The sequence below is a fragment of the Lipophrys pholis genome (assembly GCF_963383615.2).
Source record: "Lipophrys pholis genome assembly, chromosome: 1".
Taxonomy (NCBI): Eukaryota; Metazoa; Chordata; class Actinopteri; order Blenniiformes; family Blenniidae; genus Lipophrys; species Lipophrys pholis.
The window spans coordinates 55,034,191-55,050,493 of record NC_137635.1 but is presented as its reverse complement, the minus strand read 5'-3'; the positions used below and the strand labels follow the sequence as shown (position 1 = coordinate 55,050,493).

General features: G+C 46.7%; 1 protein-coding gene across 1 annotated transcript in view; it reads left to right on the top strand.

Annotated features, from left to right (window-relative positions):
- LOC308115960 (disco-interacting protein 2 homolog C-like) overlaps positions 1-10,839 on the top strand; it is a gene marked incomplete at its 5' end in the record, with an annotated part of 34,959 nt that extends 24,120 nt beyond the window's left edge. The window contains 11 exon segments of the mRNA XM_080473860.1: positions 788-897; positions 1,520-1,650; positions 1,876-2,044; positions 2,351-2,521; positions 3,503-3,532; positions 4,740-4,801; positions 6,636-6,693; positions 6,980-7,054; positions 7,156-7,330; positions 7,416-7,539; positions 8,669-10,839. Of these exon segments, the coding sequence (XP_080329986.1) occupies positions 788-897; positions 1,520-1,650; positions 1,876-2,044; positions 2,351-2,521; positions 3,503-3,532; positions 4,740-4,801; positions 6,636-6,693; positions 6,980-7,054; positions 7,156-7,330; positions 7,416-7,539; positions 8,669-8,921 (1,358 nt within the window). The 3' untranslated portion in view covers positions 8,922-10,839.
- Positions 10,840-16,303: the final 5,464 nt, after the last annotated feature.

Sequence of the window (16,303 nt, the reverse complement as noted above, 5' to 3'; positions counted from 1 at the left end):
ACACTCAGGGAACACTCAGGGAGAACATGGGAACACTCGGGGGGAACACTCGGGGGGAACATAGGAACACTCAGGGAACACTCAGGGAGAACATGGGAACACTCAGGGAACACTCAGGGAGAACATGGGAACACTCGGGGGGAACACTCGGGGGGAACACTCGGGGGGAACATAGGAACACTCAGGGAACACTCAGGGAGAACATGGGAACACTCGGGGGGAACACTCGGGGGGAACATGGGAACACTCGGGGAAAACATGGGAACACTCAGGGAGAACATGGGAACACTCAGGGAGAACATGGGAACACTCAGGGAGAACATAGGAACACTCAGGGAGAACATGGGAACACTCAGGGAGAACATAGGAACACTCGGGGGGAACACTCGGGGGGAACATAGGAACACTCAGGGAACACTCGGGGGGAACATAGGAACACTCAGGGAACACTCAGGGAGAACATGGGAACACTCGGGGGGAACACTCGGGGGGAACATGGGAACACTCGGGGAAAACATGGGAACACTCAGGGAGAACATGGGAACACTCAGGGAGAACATGGGAACACTCAGGGAGAACATGGGAACACTCAGGGGGAACATAGGAACACTCAGGGAGAACATGGGAACACTCGGGGGGAACACTCGGGGGGAACATGGGAACACTCGGGGAGAACATGGGAACACTCGGGGAGAACATGGGAACATTCAGGGAGAACATGGGAACCTCACGGTGAGTTTTCTTTGCTGACTCTGCTCTTTGCTGATCGACTCCGTTTCTCCTTCAGATGATTTACCAAAGAAAAAACCTCCTCTGCTGAATAAACCCTCCGACCCCGACACCCTGGCCTACCTGGACTTCAGCGTCTCCACCACCGGCATGCTGGCTGGAGTCAAGGTACACACACACACACACACACACACACACACACACACACACACACACACACACACACACACACACACACACACACACACACACACACATACACACACACACACACACACACACAGCATTTCACCCTGAAACTTTACTTTCTTTTCTTCGTTCAAAATGAAGTTCCGATAGTGTCAAGCTGGGCTAGTGATTCCCCCTAGAGGCTGACTGGAGTACTGCAGGAGCTGTCACTCATTCCTACAATAGCTATAGAACAATGACTACATCTGACAGAACAAGTTTAACATCAGAAGATTTTCAAGAACATCTTGAGCTGCTGTGAAATCTGAGGATCAAACAGTCAGATAAAGTTCAGAACCAATAAGTGACGCATTTGAGACGTTTCTATTGTTTCTGATGTGACTTTTGGTCTAATTTATTCTTTCTGGAGGCGACGAGTGAGGAGGCATGAGCATTAACCACACACAGTGTGTGTGTGTGTGTGTGTGTGTGTGTGTGTGTGTGTGTGTGTGTGTGTGTGTGTGTGTGTGTGTGTGTGTGTGTGTGTGTGTGTGTGTGTGTGTGTGTGTGTGTGTGTGTGTGTGTGTGTGTGTGTGTGTGTGTGTGTGTGTGTGTGTTGCAGATGTCTCACACAGCCACCAGTGCCTTCTGCCGCTCCATCAAGCTGCAGTGTGAGCTCTACCCGTCCAGAGAGGTGGCCATCTGCCTCGACCCGTACTGCGGCCTGGGCTTCGTCCTCTGGTGCCTCTGCAGGTCAGGTCAACAAACTACACCCACAAAATGAAGGCCTCCGTTACCACGGCAACGTTACGAAGACCGCGTTCGTTTACATGGCGGCGATTCCAGTGGAAACTCGTTTTATTTTCAGAAAAAGTTTAAAAAATGATGTGAAACAGTGAAAACGATGTGTTTTCATGTGTGTGTGTGTGTGTGTGTGTGTGTGTGTGTGTGTGTGTGTGTGTGTGTGTGTGTGTGCAGTGTGTACTCAGGCCATCAGTCCATCCTCATCCCTCCGTCCGAGCTGGAGGTCAATCCGTCTCTCTGGCTGTCGGCCGTCAGTCAGCAGAAAGTCCGCGACACCTTCTGCTCCTACAGCGTCATGGAGCTGTGCACCAGGGGCCTGGGTCTGCAGACCGACGCCCTGAAGGTACAGACACACACACACACACACACACACACACACACACACACACACACACACACACACACACACACACACACACACACACACACACACACACACACACATACAACAGACGTGGTGCAGCTCCTCAGTGTGTGTGTGTGTGTGTGTGTGTGTGTGTGTGTGTGTGTGTGTGTGTGTGTGTGTGTGTGTGTGTGTGTGTGTGTGTGTGTGTGTGTGTGTGTGTGTGTGTGTGTGTGTGTGTGTGTGTGTGTGTGTGTGTGTGTGTGTGTGTGTGTGTGTGTGTGTGTGTGTGTGTGTGTGTTGCAGGCCCGGGGTCTGGACCTGTCCCGGGTCAGGACCTGTGTGGTGGTGGCGGAGGAGCGTCCTCGCATCGCTCTGACTCAGTCCTTCTCCAAACTCTTCAAGGACCTCGGCCTCCACCCGAGAGCCGTCAGCACCGCCTTCGGCTGCAGAGTCAACCTGGCCATCTGCCTGCAGGTCACTCCTCCTCTCTTCCTCCTCTCTTCCTCCTCTCTTCCTCCTCTCTGCTCTTCCTCTCTGCTCTTCCTCTCTGCTCTTCCTCTCTGCTCTTCCTCTCTGCTCTGCTCAGCTCTTCTTCTCTGTGGTCGTCAACATGTTGACATCAGGAGCTCAGGGTCCATGATGAGGTGTAGAAGTATAAAAGTAGATTCATCTTCTCCTCCCAGTCTGAGCTGCTTGGTTCCAACAACTCAGTGGAAAATGAACAAATGATGACGGAGGTGAAACACGTGATGCTGCAGCTCTCCCAACAAGACTAATAGCAGTTCTTTCATCAGATTTGAATAACGGTCAATCTTTAACTCCTCTGAAGTTTAACTCATCCGAAGTTTAACGCCTCTGAAGTTTAACTCATTCAAAGTTTCAACTCATCCAAAGTTTCAACTCATCTCAAGTTAACTCCTCTGAAGTTTAACTCCTCTGAAGTTTTAACTCCCCGAAGTTTAACTCCCCTGAAGTTTTAACCCCCCTGAAGTTTAACTCCCCTGAAGTTTAACTCCTCTGAAGTTTTAACTCCCCCGAAGTTTAACCCCCCCGAAGTTTAACTCCCCTGAAGTTTAACTCCCCTGAAGTTTAACTCCTCTGAAGTTTTAACTCCCCAGAAGTTTTAACCCCCCTGAAGTTTAACTCCCCTGAAGTTTAACTCCTCTGAAGTTTTAACTCCTCTGAAGTTTTAACTCCCCTGAAGTTTAACTCCCCTGAAGTTTAACTCCTCTGAAGTTTAACTCCTCTGACGTTTTAACTCCTCTGACGTTCGGCTCAACAGTTTTCTGCTTCTTTTCTGTTTCCTGTTTTGACATTTTTTTTCCTTTTACTTCCTTGTTTTATTCATAACCCCGCCCTCATGTCTCATGCTTGTTTTTTGTCTCCGCCCTCCTCCTCTTCTTCCTCATCTTCCTCCTCTTCCTCCTCCTCCTCCTCCTCCTCCTGCTGCTATAGCCTCACAGGCTGGGAAAGCTTGCAGATCAGGTAGGGACCCACCATGAACCCCCCACCAGCCACTTCCTCCTCCTCCTCCTCCTCCTCCTCTTCCTAATCCTCTTCCTCTTCCTCCTCCTCTTTCTCTTCCTCCTCCTCCTCTTTCTCTCCCTCTTCCTCCTCCTCCTCTTCCTCCTCTTCCTCCTCCTCCTCTTCCTCCTCTTCCTCCTCCTCTTCCTCCTCTTCCTCTTCCTCTTCCTCCTCCTCCTCCTCTTCTTCCTCCTCCTGCTCCTCAGCTGTTCACTGATCAGCTGCTGTCTAGCTGCAGACGCTACCACTGAACGAGGCTGTAGAGTCTGTGATGTGTGTAGCGTGGATCCGGGTGGAGCAGCAGGAGTAGGAACCACAGCTTGTGTCTACGTGGAGGCGTCTCCACCCTGAAGCTCAAAGCAGAAACCAACATTTTAGAATCACTAGTTCAATTGTGTTTATTTTGTCCTTCTAAGTACAAACCTGAGGAGGTTTCCTGCATTAACTTAAATGTTTAAATCGTCTGGACCTGTTCTGGACGCGGTTCTGACTCCAGCAACAATCAGAGGAAACAGACTGGATCTTCACTTCAGGTCCAAGTCGTGTAGATGTTGGTCAAAATCAATCAGTTGGTCAAAATCAATCAGTTGGTCAAAATCAATCAGTTGGTCATCAATCAGCCAGCCAATGAGTGAGCCATCAGTCTGCAGTAAGCCAACCAATCAGGAGGGGGAGGGGGGGAGGAGGGGGGGTATTCCTGGAGGGACGGTGGAGGAAAAGAGGTCGGGGTCTTCCTCTCACTTCTTCTTCTTCTTCCTCTCACTTCTTCTTCTTCTTCCTCTCACTCTGGGTTGAGGCTCTTCAGTCGGAGCAGAAGGAGTTAATTCATTTAGACGATTGTTTCTTTCGTGTCTTCATCACTCCTTCACCTTCCTCCTCCTCCTCCTCCTCCTCCTCTTCCTCCTTCCTTTTCTGTTGGCATGTCCATCTATTCTCATTCCACTTCAGTTCCAGCTCCTCCTCAGAAACCCTCCTGTCGTCTCCATCAGGGTCCAGGTTTGATCCTGAACCTGAAGCTTTCTGTTCCTCCACTGACGGAAAGCTGGTGTCACATAGAAGTACAAGTAGGAGTAGGAGTAGGAGTACAAGTAGAAGTAGAAATAGAAGTAGGAGTAGGAGTCTGTGTTAGGAGTGTGTACTGAGTGTGTGTTGTTGCCGTTTCCCTCAGGGGACGTCAGGACCTGATCCCACCATCGTGTTCGTGGACATGAGGGCGCTGCGACACGACAGGTTAGGCTCCGCCTCCAGACTGTTTCAGCCTGAAACGCCGTCCCTGTTTCCATCTTCTTGATCTTCTCACACAGGAAGTCCGGCTCGAGTCACATCTCCTCCTGATTCACCGTTTAGCTTTTCTCTCCAAAACGCTGAAACGTTTTCTTTCCTTCTCTTTCCCTCCGACGGCGATCAGAGCTTCAGGCTCCGGTTGCTCCGGTTGCTCCGGTTGCTCCAGTTGCTCCAGTTGCTCCACGTTTCAGATCAGAATGCAACGATTTGGCTTCACAAAGGTTTTGTGTTTGCGTGGCAACATTTTCAAAACAATGTCAGTTTCCAAGTAAACTGCAGAAACAGGTTTATTTCTCAACTTTAAAATACCGTATTCTCTGGACTATGAGTCACACTTGTTAGGAAGAAAACGCCTCCTGAAGACACAAATTCTGCTGAGTCGATTTTTCTTGTTCGGCAGTTAAATCGGCAGTAATGGAGGTTTTAATGTTCCTGTAGCATTATTCTGCTGTCAAACAGTGACGTCTGGTGGTCATAAGTGGTACTCCAACATAACAAGCAGTTATTCAGATGTGGCCTGATGGCGTCGCCGCCGGATTACTGGCTGGTTTTACGTTAATCCAGCTCCACTTCCTGGTCCAGCTGAGGAGGTTCAGGCCACGTCTGCTGCTCTGCAGCCAGAAAACTCCCAGCATGCTCTGCAGCCCTGCTGCGTGTAAATATTCCTGTCGGTGTGTGATTACACTTCATCAGTGCTGATTTAAACCCTCCAGCCTTCTGTGTTGTGATTCACAGCTGGACCGCTGATTGCTCGGCACGACCTTGTTTTCTTTTTAAAATTAGATTTCTGTGATGAAATCTCAGGCGGAGAATTAAACAAACTGATATTCTACTAAACATCCTGTCAGTTAGTTTTACCTGCTGTCAACCATTTCTAGTAAACAGACATAATTAACATTTTCATCTTCACAAGTTGCTGCAGGTTAAAGTTGCTCCATCTGGTTGCTGCAGGTTAAAGTTGCTCCATGTGGTTGCATCAGGCTAAAGTTGCTCCGTGTGGTTGCTGCAGGTTAAAGTTGCTCCATGTGGTTGCTGCAGGAAAAAAGTTGCTCCATGTGGTTGTTGCAGGTTAAAGTTGCTCCATCTGGTTGCTGCAGGTTAAAGTTGCTCCATGTGGTTGCATCAGGCTAAAGTTGCTCCGTGTGGTTGCTGCAGGTTAAAGTTGCTCCATGTGGTTGCTGCAGGAAAAAAGTTGCTCCATGTGGTTGTTGCAGGTTAAAGTTGCTCCATGTGGTTGCTGCAGGTTAAAGTTGCTCCATGTGGTTGCTGCAGGCTATAGTTGCTCCATGTGGTTGCTGCAGGTTAAAGTTGCTCCATGTGGTTGCTGCAGGCTATAGTTGCTCCATGTGGTTGCTGCAGGTTAAAGTTGCTCCATGTGGTTGCTGCAGGAAAAAAGTTGCTCCATGTGGTTGTTGCAGGTTAAAGTTGCTCCATGTGGTTGCTGCAGGTTAAAGTTGCTCCATGTGGTTGTTGCAGGTTATAGTTGCTCCATGTGGTTGCGGCAGGAAAAAAGTTGCTCCATGTGGTTGTTGCAGGTTAAAGTTGCTCCAAGTGGTTGCTGCAGGTTAAAGTTGCTCCATGTGGTTGTTGCAGGTTAAAGTTGCTCCAGTGGATTTTATATCAGAAGACCCAAACTGTTTTGGTTTTAAGTGACAACATCTCTTCATTGCACACACTAATGAAGTTGCTGGTTGCTCACGTTGCAGTTCCTATTACTGGCGGCCGGTTGCATGACAGAGAGAGTGATGATTGTGAGCAACATGTTGCTGTGTCCCTGCAGGGTGCGACTGGTGGAGAGAGGATCACCTCACAGTCTGCCGCTGATGGAGTCTGGAAAGGTAAAAGTTCTTAGAAACTGACTCACCGGGTCAATGAGTCGGATCTTCCTACTGAATCAGGAATCATGGATCTATGAAGCGAGTCGACGAACTCAGAACATCAACAGACTCAAGTGATTCGTAATGAATCAGTTCCCCAACAACACTGACTCAGAAGAACCGGGTCACAACTGAGTGATTCGTATTACCAGACAGCTGTCTGACTCTCCTCCACCCCACCCACCCCTCCCCCCCACCCCCCACCCCCCACCCCTCCCCCCCTCCCCCCCACCCCACCCCCCCACAGATCCTTCCAGGAGTTCGGATCATCATCGCCAACCCAGAGACTAAAGGACCAATGGGAGAGTCTCACCTGGGGGAGGTGTGTTCAGACTGTAAACGTTTCATGACCTTTGACCCTGGAGGTCAAGTACAGTGGGTTAGATTTGTACGTATGAAGCTCCTCCCACTTCCTGTCGGTAGATCTGGGTGCACAGCGGCCACAACGCCAGCGGCTACTTGGCGGTGTACGGCGACGAGGCGCTGCAGTCGGACCACTTCACCTCCAGACTGAGCTTCGGAGACACGCAGACCGTCTGGGCTCGAACCGGGTACCTGGGCTTCCTGCGGCGCACCGAGCTGACCGACGCCAGTGGAGGTGAGGGGGGCGGGCGGCGCCGGGTGCCGGGCGGCGCCGCTCACAGTGGTTCTGGATCTGAGTGTGTGTGTGTGTGTGTGTGCAGAGCGTCACGACGCGCTCTACGTGGTGGGGGCGCTCGAGGAAGCCATGGAGCTGCGGGGGATGCGTTACCACCCCATCGACATCGAGACGTCCGTCATCAGGACGCACAAGAGCATCACAGAGTGGTGAGGAGCCGGCGAGACGCCAAACACTCCCCGCAGGTCGCCTCGTTTCCACCGCGACAGGACGGTACCGGTTCTACGTTTCTACTGACAAAGGCTGTGGATAGAACCTTAAGTACCGAACGGTTACTGTCGGTGACGATCGTCACTTTGGACGGGCAGCAACAGAGTTGGGTCTGGGTACGCTTTGCCTTACCTAACGGCCCGTACTGACCTGTACTGACCCGTACTGACCTGTTTGAGCCCGTTCTGACCAATACTGGCCCGTATTGACCCTTCCTGACCCGTTCCAACCAGTTCCAACCTGTAATGACCTGTTTTGGCCCTTACTGACCCATACCGGCCCGTTCCAACCCGTACTGACCTGTACTGACCCGTTCCGACCTGTACTGACCCTTATTATCCCGTTCTGACCCGTACCGACCTGTACTGACCCGTTCTGACCCGTACCGACCTGTACTGACCCGTTCCGACCTGTACTGACCCGTACCGACCTGTACTGACCCATACTGACCCGTTCTGCGTGGTGGAAACGAGGTTTTTGTGGGGATGTTGTGATCAGCGCTACAACCTAGCTGATGTTCAGTTCACTGTCGTGAAAATAACAAGTATCCGAGTACTTTTGTCTCCATTTTAATGATTTCATGTTAATTCTAAACACAATGAATTAATTTTTGGAATTCCTCAATTGTTTTTAAAATATTCTTCTAATTAACACAAAGATACAAACATCCACTGATTTTCAGATGAATTCATTTCTATTTTAAAATAATTAGTTAAAACATAAACCGTTAGCTTCAACATTAGCTGGTATTAGCGTTAGCATTAGCTTGCGTTAGCATTAGCATGCCTCCACCCTGCTAGACGTAGTACCAGCCTCGAACTCACTTTTCCACACCCCGTCTTGTCTTCTTGCTGCTTCTCCACCTTGTTGTCGACGTGCAGCATTAAGAGTAACCTTAGCATTAGCTGGTGGCTACATCTTTAGCACGCGAGCAAAATATGAACAAACTGCATCAGAGGCGTTTTAAGAAACGTTCAGCTGAACAGGATCGTCGCCGTGAGGTGAAGGGAGTTTGTCAGGTGAACTGGGGAGTTAAATGGTTGTTTTCCCGTTTGCCCGGCGCCGCAGCGCGGTGTTCACCTGGACCAACCTGCTGGTGGCGGTGGTGGAGCTGGACGGCTCGGAGCAGGAGGCCCTGGACCTGGTCCCGCTGGTGACCAACGTGGTCCTGGAGGAGCACTACCTCATCGTGGGCGTGGTCGTGGTGGTCGACATCGGCGTCATCCCCATCAACTCCCGCGGCGAGAAGCAGCGCATGCACCTGCGGGACGGCTTCCTGGCCGACCAGCTGGACCCCATCTACGTGGCGTACAACATGTAGCGCCCCCCAGTGGGCGGCAGGCAGGAGGAGAGGGCGCCTTCTGCCCCGGGTGTCGTCTCCCAGGCAGCTCGCGGCGTTCAGACGAGCCGCCGCCTCCGTCCATTGCAATAAATGTCTTACTGCATGGCGGCCACCAGGGGGCAGTAGAGGACAATCGTCATCGTAGCAAAGATTGTGGCTTTTGAAAACACGTGACTGTCGTTTCCTGTTCGATCCCTTTGTTTTCTCACCATATCTTCAGAAAAGATTCACAGGAAATCCCCAAAGCGAGGAGATCTTTACGATACCGAGCACAGAGTGCGACATGTTTTGATACGAGGGCGCCGCCCGCCACCGTCAGGTACACTCCATTCACGTTGGCCTCTTTTCTTTTAAAGTCACTTCCAATGAAATCAGTGTTCTTCTCCTCAAGAGCCTCTAACAAACACCTAAACCCATATCCTGTAAGTATGTACAAAAAGAAACGGATTTAATTTATTTTCTTTCTCTTTTAGAATTATACGACGAGACGTTCGAGAATGTTTTGCTCTTGAATATTTGCTAATATAAAAAAGAAAAAGGAACAAAAAGCTTTGTGTACTCCGAGTGAAACGGGCGTGAAGAGAAAAGGTGAATCTGATCGGAGGTTCTGTAGAACCGACACGTTAATCCTGGGAGATGCACGTCGCCCTGATAACGACGCAATTTTAGGGTTTTCTATTAAAACATTCTGATAAGTTCTGATCCACAACACTGTAAAACCTTCATTCGAAAAAGTTTTTTTTTTTTTTTTTTATCTTTAGATCTTTTGCTTCAAATTTACGACTTCCTGTTTCAATATAAAGTGCAATAACATATTTTACATTCAGAATTGTGCTCGGTTGAAATAAAACAAGTTGAATATTCAGTTGAATTGTGTTATTTTATATACAGACGACTCCCTCCTTATGTACAGTGTAGAGTTTACCCTCCGAGCCGGTAGAGGTTAGAATCTCGACCAAACATCTTCATCGGCTGGACAAACAGGAAGTGACCTCAAGAGCAGGAAGAGCCAGCGGACAGTTTTACAGGAGGGAACAACTTCTTCTTCTTTTTCTTTTTTTTTTTTTTAAAGTTTCTCAAGGTTTCATATTAAAAATGTGTCATTTGGAAATTCCAGCGGTAAAAGTTTGTTTTCAGGCTTAATTTAGTGAAATGACGAGGCAATAATGATGTAATAAGCCAAAAATCCCAGTTAAATTCTAGGTATCTTCTGACCTCTAGTGGTGAGCAGAAGGAATTACAGTCACTTTGGATCAGAACTCTTCTCAGTCAAATTTACAGAAGCAGCTCAAAAATCCTTTAAAAGCTCATTTTCTCAGTTATTTACACGTTTGAAAGCGACAAAGTAAAACATTTGATTTGCATCTTTTCATTGAAGAACTTGTGGAATAGTTTATTTTGAGGTTCTGGCTCAGCGGAGATTATAAACGAAGATGTAAACATTTTTTTTAAATATTTAAATTAAATGAGGAAAATGAGCTTTGAGATTTTATACAGATATTTGTTTTTTAGATGCTTCTGTATGCGTGAACATTTTTTAGCTAAACTGTTTTTATTGATCTTTCAAACGGAGCGACGTTGATTTTAAAAAGCGGCTGGGATTAAATAAAAACAATAAGGTGACGCTGCATCTTCTGCATCTCCTCATGATTGTAAATACAAGCGACAGAAGTTCTTCGTATTTTTCCAACGATCAATCAATCGATCGATCGATCGATCGATCAGGACTCACAGCATTTACACCGAGACCCTTTAACTGTACGAATGCTCAACACAGAGAAAAAAGCACTTTCTTCACCGTTTGTTTATGTCAGTCATCAGCAAAACGTTTGGCCCCGCCCCCTTTTTTAAAGTCTTATTTGTTGACAAAGATTTTTTTTTCAGATGAATAAAACTTTTGACAAAAAATTGTTGAAGTTTGTCTCATTGATCTACAAATGTGCCACAAATAATCCAGATTATCTAAATAGATTTTTAGACATATTTTGTTTTTCTCCATGTACGTGTATATACACACACGTATATATATACACACACACACACGTATAACATACATATAAGTAACATACACTATTTTATGTAGTACAGGAGCGTTTTCATTCTTAGACCAGAATTTACATTTTATTCTCTCACTAAAGTAATATAATTGTACAATAAAAAAATATTGTAATAAAATTGATAAAAAATATAACAAAAGTATTGATTCATAACAAAGATACTTTATTTACTGCCTCTGAATGGAAAAGTTTGACGCTTGTTGGTTTGACTGATTTTTATTCATTAATTTTTTGTGTTTTATGATGTTTGGGTTTACTTTGCCTTTTATTGAAATAAATTTTTTTATTTTTTATGTATATATATATCATACATATATATACTTTTATTTCAAAATGATATACTTTAATTGGGAAATAAAGAAAATGTAAATCCATACTACGCCATACTACATAAAATAGTACACGCAAGAAAAAGAAATTGTTATTCTTAAATTGGATTAAAATTTAAAAATAAAAAAGTACTATGCCAATGAATACAGAAATATGTCAATATATTATCACATAATTATATTTAGAAAAATATTTTTTTTCCTTGTGTATAAATTTATTTGTTTTACAAAGAACTGAAACTTAATCTGAGTTTAATAAACTTCTGGATCGAACCAAAAGTTAAATGTTAAATAAATCTCCATGCGTCGTTCCTTATGTTCTATAAGTTCTATATGTTCTATAAGTTCTATATGTTGTTCTGTAGAGTCGTAGTTTTAGAAACCAGAGAACATTTCACATGATGACTGGAATAAGAAGCTTCTTCATGCGGGTGATAATTTCACCAACTTGTTTCCATCCATCTCCTCCATCTCCTCCATCTCCTCCATCTCCTCCCTCCCCGGGTGGTGGTGGTGTCAGTCTGAGCACCGTCACCCAGATCACATTGACCCATTAGGAACCTTCCTGCAGGTGGAGAGCCCACAGGAAGGTGGAGAGCCCACAGGAAGGAGGAGAGCCCACAGGAAGGAGGAGAGCCCACAGGAAGGTGGCGCCCGGCGTGGGACATGAACCCTCTACCTTGAGACTCTGATGCTCTACCTCCTGAGCTGGACGGGGGACATGAACCCTCTACCTAGAGACTGAGAGTCTGATGCTCTACCCACTGAGCTGGACGGGGGACATGAACCCTCTACCTTGAGACTGAGAGTCTGATACTCTACCCACTGAGCTGGACGGGGGACATGAACCCTCTACCTAGAGACTGGGAGTCTGATGCTCTACCCACTGAGCTGGACGGGGACATGAACCCTCTACCTAGAGACTGAGACTCTGATGCTCTACCTACTGAGCTGGACGGGGACATGAACCCTCTACCTAGAGACTGAGACTCTGATGCTCTACCTACTGAGCTGGACGGGGACATGAACCCTCTACCTAGAGACTGAGACTCTGATGCTCTACCTACTGAGCTGGACGGGGACATGAACCCTCTACCTAGAGACTGAGACTCTGATGCTCTACCTACTGATCTGGACGGGGGACATGAACCCTCTACCTAGAGACTCTGATGCTCTACCTACTGAGCTGGACGGGGGACATGAACCCTCTACCTAGAGACTCTGATGCTCTACCAGCTGAGCTGGACGGGGGACATGAACCCTCTACCTAGAGACTCTGATGCTCTACCAGCTGAGCTGGACGGGGGACATGAACCCTCTACCTAGAGACTCTGATGCTCTACCTACTGAGCTGGACGGGGGACATGAACCCTCTACCTAGAGACTCTGATGCTCTACCTACTGAGCTGGACGGGGGACATGAACCCTCTACCTAGAGACTCTGATGCTCTACCAGCTGAGCTGGACGGGGGACATGAACCCTCTACCTTGAGACTGAGAGTCTGATACTCTACCCACTGAGCTGGACGGGGGACATGAACCCTCTACCTAGAGACTGGGAGTCTGATGCTCTACCCACTGAGCTGGACGGGGACATGAACCCTCTACCTAGAGACTGAGACTCTGATGCTCTACCTACTGAGCTGGACGGGGACATGAACCCTCTACCTAGAGACTGAGACTCTGATGCTCTACCTACTGATCTGGACGGGGGACATGAACCCTCTACCTAGAGACTCTGATGCTCTACCTACTGAGCTGGACGGGGGACATGAACCCTCTACCTAGAGACTCTGATGCTCTACCAGCTGAGCTGGACGGGGGGCATGAACCCTCTACCTAGAGACTCTGATGCTCTACCAGCTGAGCTGGACGGGGGACATGAACCCTCTACCTAGAGACTCTGATGCTCTACCTACTGAGCTGGACGGGGGACATGAACCCTCTACCTAGAGACTCTGATGCTCTACCAGCTGAGCTGGACGGGGGACATGAACCCTCTACCTAGAGACTCTGATGCTCTACCTACTGAGCTGGACGGGGGACATGAACCCTCTACCTAGAGACTCTGATGCTCTACCAGCTGAGCTGGACGGGGGACATGAACCCTCTACCTAGAGACTCTGATGCTCTACCTACTGAGCTGGACGGGGGACATGAACCCTCTACCTAGAGACTCTGATGCTCTACCAGCTGAGCTGGACGGGGGACATGAACCCTCTACCTAGAGACTCTGATGCTCTACCTACTGAACTCGCCGGGGCTGATTTACATTTTCTATCATTTAATTCTGTTATTCCATCGCAGCGACTCGTTTAAATGAATCATGAAATATGAATTAGAAATGAAACCAGAGAAATAGAATCACAGGAACTTGTCGATACATTTATTTCCTCCATGTTTAGCACATAGAATATATTTATGTACATATTGCTAGCTAAAGTGTCAAAAAAACAAACGGAAACAAAACAGTCGGAGGATAGAAAACGTTAAGCCATGAGTAATACTTTACATATGGACAGAACAGCACAACTCGTCCGCCGGCGTCGTCCCAGTCGGCCAGAACCAGCGCCAGAACCAACGCCAGTTTAAGTCTGTGTACGAAGCGGCTCGCTCACTTTCTAAAAGCTGCGCGTGAGCAGCTCCCAAGACGTGAGAGAAGTTTTAGAAAAAGTTCATAAAGGAAGAAAAAAAAAAAAAAAAAAAAAGTATTTTTGTTCACGTCGGGGGAAGAAGCCCCGCCCCCTCAAAGAAGAAAGAAAAGGTGCACACACCTTTTACTCATGCAGGTAAAAACCAGAGAGCGACTGGAATTACATCCAAACGTTTCACACGAGAGAAAAAACAAAAAAACAAAAAATAAGTAAATGTGAAATAACACGGCCGGATGGACGAATATAAAAAGTTTAAAAAACAAGAGTCACATCATGTGTAACAGGAACCGTCAGGAGGACACGCCCCCAGTCGCACTTCAACTTCCACTTAAAAAAAATAAAATAAAGTTGAAACATTCAGACACATTAAAAGTTCAGTGTGTGTGTTCACCATAAAAACACACACACACACACACACACACACACACACACACACACACACACACACACACACACACACTCGGGCTGATATGATAACGGTTGTACATTGTACAAAATGAGAACTAACAGTCATCCTGATCGCTGAAAACTGAGCAAAGGTGGAAGATTTACAATGTTCATACGACACGGAGGAGAGCGCACGACTTTATTTACATGTAGTGCAACGATGGCGGCGGGAGGGGAGGGGCCAAGAGGTGGAGGGGAGGGGCCAGGAGGGGAGGAGCCAGGAGGGAGGAGGCGGAACGTCGGATTCAAAAGAGGAGAAATGAGAAGAAAAACAAGTCGTGTACAAATCACAGGTCACGTCCTCAAGTGGGGGAAAAAACCTCAGACATAAAAGCCTCCAGCAGGGGGCGCACCTCAGGCCAAACTATAGGAGCTCCTGTGTTTGTCTGAGTCACACGTCCTGGGAAACACCGTAAACCAACACGTGTGTGTGTGTGTGTGTGTGTGTGTGTGTGTGTGTGTGTGTGTGTGTGTGTGTGTGTGTGTGTGTGTGTGTGTGTGTGTGTGTGTGTGTGAGGCCCGGTGCACCAAAACTGTTAAAAACTGATTCTGAAGTCATAAAAACTTTGTTTCCGTCGCTGTGACACAAAGACATAATCAATAATAATAAAGAAAAAAAAAAACTGTGAATAAAAATCATCATTGGATTTCAAAATAAAAGCCTCAGGTAGACGACGAGATCGGGAAAAATTCCACAATAAGTGCTGCTTGAGTTGTTTGAGTAATAAAGAAGTAATAATAATCAATAATCACATAATCTGGTTAGAAAGTAAAAGCATGAAGATTATTGACGATTTCAATCATAAAAATAGATTAAACTTCTGCCAATGAGAGAAAATGACCTGAACATGAATAAAAGCAGAACAAAAAGCTTGAAACCTTTTAGTTTGTGTATTTAGAGTTTTAATAGAAGTAAAACTTTAGTGACTCTGTAACTCTGAAACGAACAAAGCAGCTGGAACATTTTATAAATCTGAAGATTTCAATAGAAACTAATTCAATTTGAACTAAACTTTTTATTCCGTTTTACACAGAAACTGAAACATTTCAATCTTTTTTAATTTTTCTTCTTTGAGCTTTTAAATCATCAAAAAATCTGAAATATCAGAAAATCGAATGTTTTCAACTTTTTTTTTTTTTTTTTTTTTAAAGTTTAAAAAACTTCTTGTTACTTTTCAATATTTGTCTCGTCTGGATGAAACCTGCATGTGAGTGTTTCCTTAAAGCGTTTGAAGATTTCTGATTTAAAACCTTTTTATTTTCCTTCGTTCAATTTTAACAGACGAGAAAAAAACTGAAAGAAAAAATAAAAACGCGATTTTGATCAACGTGTAGGAAGTTTTTATACCCGGGATGAAGAGGAGGAGGAGGAGGAGGAGGAGGAGGAGGAGGAGGAGGAAAGAGAGATGAAGAGGAAGAGGGGAGATGAGGTTGAAGAAGGAAGAGGAGGAAGAAGAGGAAGAGGAAGAAGAGGAGGGGAAAGAGAGATGAAGAGGAGGAGGAGGAGGAGGAAGAAGAGGGGAAAGAGAGATGAAGAGGAAGAGGGGAGATGAGGTTGAGGAAGGAAGAGGAGGAAGAGGAGGAAGAAGAGGAGGAAGAGGAGGAGGGGAAAGAGGGGAAAGAGAGATGAAGAGGAAGAGGGGAGATGAGGTTGAGGAAGGAAGAGGAGGAAGAGGAGGAAGAAGAGGAAGAAGAAGAGGAAGAAGAGGAGGAAGAAGAGGAGGAGCGGAAAGAGGGGAAAGAGAGATGAAGAGGAGGAGGAGGAGGGGAAAGAGGGGAAAGAGAGAGGAAGAGGAAGAGGGGAGATGAGGTTGAGGAAGGAAGAGGAGGAAGAAGAGGAAGAGGAAGAAGAAGAGGAAGAGGAAGAAGAGGAG